At 44.5% G+C, this 10,478-nt stretch overlaps 1 protein-coding gene across 1 annotated transcript; it reads right to left on the bottom strand.

The window, feature by feature from the left end:
• Window positions 1-4,095: 4,095 nt before the first annotated feature.
• On the bottom strand, window positions 4,096-6,424 carry LOC124705400 (probable flavin-containing monooxygenase 1). The gene is made up of 5 exons (XM_047237129.1): window positions 5,981-6,424; window positions 5,311-5,548; window positions 4,977-5,152; window positions 4,525-4,878; window positions 4,096-4,443 (listed from the first exon to the last, which is right to left on the bottom strand). The coding sequence occupies exons 1-5, from the start codon at window positions 6,422-6,424 to the stop codon at window positions 4,096-4,098; spliced, it is 1,560 nt and encodes a 519-aa protein (XP_047093085.1).
• Between the last annotated feature and the right edge of the window lie 4,054 nt (window positions 6,425-10,478).

The following is a 10,478-nucleotide window of genomic DNA, read 5'->3' as shown; positions in this document are numbered from 1 at the left end:
TATGGATTTTGTGTTGGGTTTGCCGCGTACTAAAAGAGGCCATGATTCTATATATGTGGTAGTGGACAGATTTTCTAAAATGTCACACTTTATTGCCTGCCACAAAAGCGACGATGCGTCGCATATTGCTAACCTGTTTTTTAGGGAGATTGTTCGATTACATGGAGTCCCGAAGACTATTGTTTCTGATCGTGATGTGAAGTTCATGAGCTACTTCTGGAAGACACTTTGGGGAAAGCTAGGGACAAAGCTACTATTCAGTACTACTTGTCATCCCCAAACTGATGGTCAAACTGAGGTGGTGAATCGAACCTTGTCACAACTGTTGAGATCCATGATCAAGAAGAACCTGAAGGAGTGGGAAGAGTGTTTGCCGCATGTGGAGTTCGCTTACAACAGGGCGGTACATTCTACCACGGAGCTGTGTCCTTTTGAGGTGGTGTATGGTTTCAAACCCATTACTCCACTTGACTTGTTGCCTTTGCCCATACATGAGAGAGTTAATATGGAGGCATCCAAGAGGGCAGATTTTGTGCGTAAGATCCATGTGAAGACTAAAGAGTTGATAGAGAAGAAAGGCAAGAGCAATGCTGCAAGGATGAACAAGAAGCGGAAAGAGATGTTGTTCAAGCCTGGTGATATGGTCTGGGTACATTTTCGCAAGGATAGGTTCCCGAAGCTGCGGAAGTCTAAGTTGAAGCCTCGTGGTGCTGGTCCTTATAAAGTGCTTGCCAAGATCAATGATAATGCATACTCGATAGATCTTCCAGCTTGATGAGTTTGGTGTCGATAATTCTTTCAATGTTGCTGATTTGACACCATATGACGGAGAAGACCTTGGAGCGTCGAGGTCGACGCCTTTTGAAGGGGGGAGATGATGAGGACATCCCTACTACACCACTACCTCCGTCATTGATAAATGAAGATGAACCTGCTGTGAAGCTCAAGTCCGATGAAGTTCGGATTGGACCAATTACAAGAGCTCGTGCGAAGCTACTTAAACAACAGGTGAACTTGTTTCTAAACGATACCTTGATTGATGAGAACTTTATACTACCTAAGTCCTATTACTTATGTATCATCAGGTATGAAGAGGAGACAAGCATCGCACGAGGAGGAGAGGAGCAGCTGGACGTGAAGATGGACGTGAAGCTGGACAAGGATCTGGACATGAAGATATCTCATGGACGCGCGAGGGAGGAGCGGGAGGAATGCGCGAGAGGAGAAGAAGAAGTCCAGGCCGGTCCAGCACCCGGTCAGACCGGCCCCCACGCCAGGCCGCCCGGTCCCTGGCCCGGTCAACCGGCCGCCAACCGGCCGCCAACCGGAGGGAGTGCATCGTACCGGACAGAAACCGGAAACTTCGCAGTTTCCCGGTTGCCGCCCGGTTGACCGGACCACCGACCGGACCGGCCGGTCCGCAGCCCGATCGACCGGATCCCAGACCGGACCAGTCCGAGTCTGTCTCGACCAGATCTATTCTGGGTCGGTTATTCTTGTATCTTTTCGACCAGAACTCGTCCCGGACGCCTATATTAGTGCCCAGGACGCCCCCTAGCTGCTTTAGACCACGTTTAAGATAAACCCTAGTTCTTAGTTGTTTGCTCTAGCAAAACTATTGAATCCCTACACCATATTGCTTGATATTGTGTAGAACCTGAAAAAGTCTTGTGTGATCTGCTGTTCCATTGGGAATTAGACGATTGCAACTTACCGCTTCGTGGTCGGCGGCTACGTGCGCAAGTGTGTGGAGTTGCGAATATCTTGCAGGGTTGAGAGCTGTTGCATTGGCGACAGGGACCAATCGAGAGATCTCGTTGCGTCATACAAGTTATCATCCACTTCATCGTCATGTTTCTCCGCTGCCATCACCCCGTGATCATCATCACCACCGTTGCTTACTGAGAAGATCGGGCCACCCCTTATCAGTTCTCCTCTTTGCGTTCGGCCGCAAATGCCTTCTTGGTCTTAATAATAGCATTGAACTCATCTTTGTATGCGGCCGCACCTCCCCTCTTCTTCTCCTTTGCTACCTTGGCACTTTTTGGCCTTTTGTTGAGGTCTTCTTCTTCGTCATCATCATCATCGACATCAATGGCCGTGGTGATCTTGACCTCTTGGGTGTAGTCTCATAGTTTCTTCTTAGCCACTTCTCATGGCCCTCTAATTCCTTGTAGCAATGAAACACTGTAAAAGCTTTGTGGGTACCCTTCTTTTTGCGATGCTTGTACTCTTCTTGTTGCAATGGCATATATTGGTTGACTGGCACACCACTTGCTGGCACCGTCTCAATGGCGTCGGACCACCGGTTGCAACACTCAAGTATTGCGCCCAAACGATGACTAAGAGACCTTGGAAGCGGTAGGACGGTATCTTGACAACATTGCGGTAGTGCTCTTCAATTCTTTGCCAAAACTTGTCTCTGCATTGATCGGTGCCAACCGATGCATCAAGCGAAACGTTAATCCAGCATGTCACAATTCAATGTCTTCTTCTTCACTATAGTTGGCGGATCTCTTGTTCGACTTCTTGCCTTCTCTTTTGTCGCCCCCACATCGGTCACCTCTTCTTCGGCTTCTTCCACCTCGGTCAACTCTTCTTCGGCTTCTTCATCCTCCGTGGCGTAGCTATCACCATTGCCGAAGTTGAGCTCATCGAGGCCTTGGGTGTGTGAGGAATCCAATTGAGACATGAATTCAGCCACCCCAATCTTGGTGGCACTTTCTTGACTCTAGGTCATTTCGTTGAGCACGTCGCTAGCGGCCACTCAAGGACGGGCAACACCGGCTGAGAGAGAAGCCGTGGTCATCGAGGAAGCCATGGTCGTCGAGGAAGCCTTGGCCTTGCGCATATTCGTCGAGGTCGATGCCATCGTGGCCTTCCTTTTCCTCTTCTCCGCCACCAACTCAGTGAGAGCTTGCATCACCGGCGTCGGCTTTCGTAACTGCGGGCCCCTCAACACCGGCACTAGAGGAGGCTTACCCACGGCCGCGGCCTTGCCGGTGCCCTTGTTGGTCGCTCCCGCCGGCCGCACCGATCTGGTGTTGCCCAACCTCTTCTGCGGCACCGGCAGCATCGCGGGGCCGATTCGACCCGCAAAAACTCCGGCGGGCATGCGCGGACGAGCTCTGGTGCCATTCCGGCCGCGTTGGGGAGAAAGGTGGCGCCGGCAGCGACGGGCGGTGGTTTTGAGCGGGAGTGGCGGCCGGACGGGCGGGAGCTCAATTTTTGGGGAGGGGTTGCGGCTAGGAGGAAAGATGAGAGAGGCGCCTCGAGTTTTAGGGATCACTATCCTATCTTTCCTCCTCTAACCGTTTTTCAGCTTCGGCTAGAGTTGGCTTCGGCCGTTAGCGGCGCATATTTCCTCCTCTAAATCGTTTTTGTACTTCTGCTAGAGATGCTCTTAGTGTTGGGCCAGCAGCACTAGTAGCGTCAACATGGTCGGTCGTTGGTTTGTGTTTGTGCTAAAAAGTTTGAGGTTCAGCTCCAAGTGCACGTTAGCAGCAGATGCAAGGCTTGACGATATAGACGTTAACTTGCTCACGCATCTATTTTGATTGATCCAAATTGCAAAAATTAACATAAGAGTAGTAGTGATGATGTCTTACCTTATTAATTATATTTATCCAATCGACGGTGAAGTAATAATATGATATAAGATTTTCAACATTATAGAGCAATTGGATTTCTGCCGATTTTGGAGAATCTTGTCGAGATGGATTTGACCGTCGCGCGAGATATAAATGGCTAGATGAGTTGATTTAGGTAGTCATAAAAAAGTAAATCCGTAGCAACGCACGGTCAAATTTCCTAGTACTTAATTCAACCGACAATCAAGGGCGCGGCATGGTGCTGCGTCAAACTTCCTAGTAGCTGCTAGTTAAGCAACATAACACCAATGCTATTCTTCTTTGCACGGAAATGGTAAATTTTATTTGATAGAGAACATAAAAGTAAGTGAAATTTACATAGATAAAACATACATATTGTACAAACTGTAGCTCAGAAGTGACAACAACTTTACTAAATGTATGTATCCAGTGGTTTATCAAGAAACCATGCAAAGATTCATAAACTAAAACATAGGAACATATATTACTTTGGGTGGAGATTGGCATAATCACCAGGACCATAAACCTCAGACAACTCTGCGAAGAAGCCCTTCTTCCTTCTAGGGTTGCATCCCATATCTTTGCATAGTTGATCGTTGTACCATATATTAAGGATTCCAATGCAGGACCTACGGAAGTAGCCACGAGAGTAGCGCTTCATGAACTTCTCCCACTCAAGAACATCCTTTTGCATTGCTCCAACAGATGGTAATCTAAAGCCACCATCCATGAAATGTGTTATCCACTTGACTCGAAGTTCTGTTGTGTAAAGATTTGCCAAGCTCTCCGAGTAACCGATGACCGCGAGCTGTGGGATCTTAGGGTGTATGCACTCCCTATAAATCAACGAAATTAGCAAACTATTTAGAATGTTTACTGCACAATATAAATAAATTCAATCTAGTAAACCAACTCTGTAAAGAGGTACAGTTGTGGATGTTGACCCAACCGCAATACTCCGAAAGTATTCTGATTTGAACATATCATTGATCTTCTGATCACCCTTGTATCCAGTTCCAAAAATCACTAAGTCACTTTTTGTTGGTGAAGCTTCGCCTTCAAGAAGCACACCTTCTTTGCAAAAGGTAAAGGTCTTTGACTTCTTCAGAACGATGCTACCTTCCTCTAGTCTCTTGTAGTGATCCTTTGGCGTAATGGCAATCAAACATGCCACTAACGCCTCAAATAGGCTATGGTCAGGCACCATGTCATACTTCTTCATTGGAATGGAGTAGTAGCTCTCAGCAAATTTTGAAAAAATCCACCTCTATTCATAGATAAACAAGAGAACAATTTTGGATTTAGCTGAAAGAAGAAATATGCACAAACTAATCTCAACAGAAGTAACAAGTGTTGATGCACTACCAATGGAGTTAAAGTTGTTGCCAAGAGGCCAAGGAGGAAGCCTTCACCGGGCTTGTGAATAAGGAGCTCAGCAAAGCGATTTAGATACAACTTTGATATGTGGACACCCCAAGCATAGTAGTCTGGTATGATCCAATGCTTTGTTCGGACAATCATTGTACATGGTTGCTCAGTACCTACAATACCAATAAGGACATTTAGAGTTCTGTATTTGTCACCTAGGTAATGGAAGGAATATATACGATGCAGATAATATCACAACGGATAAGTCAGTTTTGATCAAGCGGCAAATGCAGCATAGATAATTTTCAGAAGAGAAGCGAAAGATTTGTACCGTTCACTTCTGCACATTCAGCAGCAATGTCAAGTGCTGATTTTAGGTATCCAACTACGGTCACACGCTTGCCCTGCATCATCTCTTTAGCTTTCTGGCTGCCCATTTTGGAGTAGTCCATAGAGTGCATCACCTGGCCATCAAATGCTTCTGGGCCCTTCCCTACAGGGAAGGTGGGTATGTTGGGGACACCGCCGAACCTCCCAATGCAAAGGACCACAAAATCTACAATGTGTGTCTACAGTAGAAGAAAAAATGTTAATGAATTGTTGGAACAATGTAAACTAAATAACGGTGTTTCTTGGGTGGTAAAATTTACAATGTTCTGTATGTATATCGAAAACCAAGTATATCTTACTTAAGATTGTGATTACACTTTTAACTAAACAACACCGTACGTATTGGCATGCTGTTTGAATTACTGATGCACAATGATATGACATACTGTATAATTTAGATGGCATGTGTTGCATGTAACCTTTAAAAAAAATGCAGAAGTCCAACCCCTCTGCATCAATGATGCATACGGTGATACGGCCCATTGCATGTATCCTATGATAGCAGGAAGTATATTTGAATCTGGAGGCTAGGACAGGTCGACGATTAAGATCGTTAACCACTACTAGCCCATGAGACAAGAATGCCTAAATCGACTCAACAAAATTCTCACCTCGATCTGTCCATCGGCGCCGTTGTCTACCTCAAGTCGCCACTCGCCGTCGCCAGAGCCGAATGCCCCGCCGCTCCCGCCCCACTCGTCCCACGCCGCCACCGTCTCCTCGCCGACGCCGACGTACTCCATCCCGAGCACTCGGTGCCCGAACCTGATGCAGTCGAGCACGCCGAAATGGCGCGCGTAGGCGCCGAGGTAGTCCATGACCTGACGGTGGTCCGGGAACACCTCCGTCACTGAGTCGGGCCACGGGAAGTCGGAGTACTGGTACAAGGGCCGCGGCGTCTGCAGCGAGGTGCAATCCGGCGTGTGCGCCCACACGCCGCCGAGGACGGTGTCGGCCTCGAATACAATGGGCCGGCACCCGCGCTCCAGCAGGTGCTTGCACGCCGCCAGGCCGCTCACGCCGGCGCCGACGATGGCTACTCTCCTCTTCTCCATCGATATTGGCCGGTTGATTCACTCGTGCAGCTGGTGTACGAGCAAGTTTGGCGGTGTCACTGTGGGTGCGGCTTCTGTTTTGTGCATTTGACAGGCGACGTGGCATGCATTTATAGGCGGCCAGAGCCCAGAGACAGTGCAGGGCATCTTCATGTACATCTGGGCGGTTCTAGATAAGGTATAGAAAACTCATTTTATCTGCCTAGTATGCGGCGATAATCAGTCATCTGATTATTTTATTAGAGGCTCATCTGTGCATGTTGTTTTCTTAATAACCGTCCAAAGTCCAAACTTCCGGGTACTGCTAGCTAAGCAAAAGGTATTGATTAGGCTAGCCATAGTGCTAGTATCATAGCTACTATCATGCACATTGGTCCCACAAAAATGCTGATGTGGCAGCTAATTAAGGAGGAGAGAGGAGATTAGAGTAACATAGGTAGATACTGTACCATAGCGCATGTCACGAGAAAAGTTAATGCTAAACAAATCTTGTGCACAAATTTACATTGAGATTCTAAAAAAACAATAAATATAGCATGGCTATGATACTACTTCATAATACTAACCACTATGGAGATGGTATCATACACAAGTATCATATGCATGATACTACTACATGATACTTATCACTATGACCAGCCTTAGTGTGTTGTCATGTCAGGCAAGTAAAATATTTAACGTGAATCTTCGCATCTTCCATTTTCCCGATTATTGCAATTTGTTTCAGTCATTGTTATGCTTGGCCTTACATATAAAATGGAGTATGGCATATAAATCAAGCATTTGCCTTATGTAAACGTGTGTACGTTGAGGCATAAAAATTGAGTAAACAGTGCAATCGAGACACGTTACTAGTTAAAATAAATACTTCCTCTACCAAAAAAAGATTGTTAAGTACTCCCTCCGTCCCAAAATATAAGGCGTCTAAGATTTAGTTAAAAGTTAATGTTTTTAAAGTTTGACCAAGTTTATATACAAAAATATAAATATTTACAATACTAAATCATATCAATAGATTCATCCTAAAGTATATTTTTTTAATATGTCAATTTGATATTGTAGATGCAAATATTTTTTTCTAAATATTTAGTCAAAATTTGTAAGGTTTGACTTTTGACCAATCCTTAAACGCTCTACATTTTGGGACGGAGGGTGTAATAAGTAGAACAATTATTTATGTGAAAGTACTTTCGTAGTTTAGGCTAACTAAACATATTGCATGTGGTGGCTCTTTCTCTATGGATGCATACAACTTCAGCATTAAACATCATCTTACGAGATAGAGATAGAATTGAATCAATTTTACTCGCTTAGTGTTAGTGCCCTTACATAATAGCAAAATGTATTTTTAATAGTGGCCTTACATATAAAATGGAGTATGGCATATAAATCAAGCTGTCCGGGGTCCTGCAAGGTTTTGGGACAAGGAAACTCTTATTGATATCATGACATGTTGTGTGATTCTTCACAAGATGATCATTGAAGATGAGAGAGGGTTGAACTTGCCATGTTTCTATGACAATGTTGGCACCTGAGTGCAGCCCCAGAGGAACCCTGATCGGACTGAAGCTTTTCTTGCAGCACATCGGGGCATTGAAAATGCCGAGACTCATCACCAGCTCACCCAAGATCTCATTGATCACCACTGGCAGTTGCATGGCCAATGAGTTTTTACATTCATTACCTATTGTTGTATGTGTGAAACATTTATCTGGCTTGTTTGATTGCGGAAACATTTGTTATTTGTTTAATTCTTCCATTAGAACATTTGTTGGCAGTTTCGAAAAACATTATTGTAATAATTATGACGATTATTGTGTGATTTAAAACTTTTATTCAATGTGAATGTTATGTTGGTTCTAATATCCAATTTGTCAAAAACCCTTTTTTGAGGGGTTGGCAACTCGTCCGAGCTAGCAGAACCCGTATCCCCACCTCCTAAAACAGAACAAGTCGCTATGGTTCTTCATGTCGTGGGTCATAACTAGAGGTTCAGAGTCATCCATAGCACATTCAGGCAATGCATGTAGACTATCTCTCGGTACTTCCAACAGGTGTTGTACGCAGTTAGGGAGCTCAGAGGTGAAATGATCAAGCCAACATCAAACAACACACCAACCAAGGTCAAGAACATCTACAAGTGGTTCCCGTATTTTAGGGTGAGTACAAAATCATGTTCGTTGTACTTATGAGATGTGTGGTACTGTCAGAAACATGACTATGTGCTAATTGTTTGACATGATTGCATTGGGACCATTGATGGTACTCATGTGACTGCAAAGGTACCAAGATTAATATCTGCAGCATTCCGCGGGCGAAAGCACTACACCTGGTAGAACGTGCTAGCAGCTGTGGATTTCGATATGAGTTTCACATACATGCTTGCTGGCTTGGAGGGTTCAGCTCATGATGCAAGCATCATGTCCGACAGCTTGTCAAGGCCTGATGGGTTGCAAATCCTTGAGGGTAAGTTCTTCCTTGGAGATGTTGGATATGCATGCCGACCTGGTATTCTACCTCCCTTCAAGAAAACAAGGTACCACCATAACGAGTATACTGCAAAAAACAGACTTCGGAATGCGAAAGAGTTGTTCAATCTGAGACACTCAATCATTAGAGTCACCATTAAGAGGGCTTTTGCTGCATTGAAGAACAGGTTCAAGGTCTTGACCAGAAACCGTTCCACACTTTTGACACTCAAGTGAAGCTGGTCCTTTCTTGTTGTATTCTTCACAACTGGATCCTAGGTTGGGGCGAGGATGACTTCTTCGAAGAGGTTGTCACTTTTAATGAAGTTGAGACCGGCCATGGCGTGGAGGCAGGCAACAATGAAGCCTGCAAGTGAAGAATGTTGAACTACCCTGTGGTAATAAACGAACATTCATAGTAGCTAGGGAGTGTCGTTATGAACTATCGTTTGTAGTAGCTAAGGCTGAATTCGTGAATTGCTAGCTTCATAAGTGTGCAACTGATAAACTATGATTTCTGCGTGACAGGAGGTGATAGTATGGTAAGGCTACCCATTGTAGAGAAGATGTGACCTTATACTTGCGTGGATGAAACCAAACAGGTGTAGTTGCATCTCCACCGAGATTTGGAATTTCCAAACAAATAAAAGGGTCTTTTTGGCCTAATCCATGTAGCCTGACCTATCAAACAACAAACCAATTCTAGCACATGATTCGTTTCGAATATATATGCTATCATGCATAGTGGGTAGTTACATATATGTGGTATCATGCATGTTATATTTATTAGATTGTAGACTCATCTTGTCTTGAGAAATGTGATGTTATGATAACATAACTAGTTATCATCTCACTCTCTTTCTTCATTTATTATCATGCGATGTCATCAAAATGATTTGACGATGTTAGGGCATCTCCAGCGGCGCGACGTATTTTATTGTCAGTGCGCGTCCGTTTGCATCGCGCCGTGGATGCTAAAATGACCGTTTTTGTCCGCGCGTCTGTTTGCGTTTGGGGGTGGTTCCAGCGGGGCGACTCATTTTTTTACTTGTTTTTTTCCTCTACTCCATTTAAACATAGTTCCAAATATTACATATTTGAACATTATTTTACACAAACTAATACATAGTTTGGAACATGGTTTACACAAACTAATACATAGTTTGAACCATGGTTGACACAAATAAAAACATTAAAAAAAGAAACCAGTTGTGTTGATTTCCGTATGTTCGCTGCCAAGAAAGAACATTCGAGGGCACACCCAATCACCCAAACTGGAAAATCCAGTTGGTGATGGTGGCCCTGTTGGTTCTTCCGAGGAAGAACAACCAGAAACCTTGACTACTGGCTTCAGCTGGCCGGTAGCCATATTCGCTGCAAAGAAAGAACACTCTAAGTTCTAACTATCGGTGTCCGAGCCGGATTCGCCGGTGTGGTAGTGCCTGTGGCAGGTGTTGGAGATATGCCCAAAAGGCAATAATAAAATGGTTATTATAATATATCTTTGTGTTTATGATAAATGTTTGCATACCATGCTATAATTGTATTAACCGAAACATTGATACATGTGTGTTATGTGAACAACA

The sequence above is a fragment of the Lolium rigidum genome, chromosome 4 (assembly GCF_022539505.1).
Source record: "Lolium rigidum isolate FL_2022 chromosome 4, APGP_CSIRO_Lrig_0.1, whole genome shotgun sequence".
NCBI classification, from domain to species: domain Eukaryota; kingdom Viridiplantae; phylum Streptophyta; class Magnoliopsida; order Poales; family Poaceae; genus Lolium; species Lolium rigidum.
Note: the sequence above shows the minus strand (reverse complement) of the source record. Positions and strands in the feature narration are given on the sequence as shown.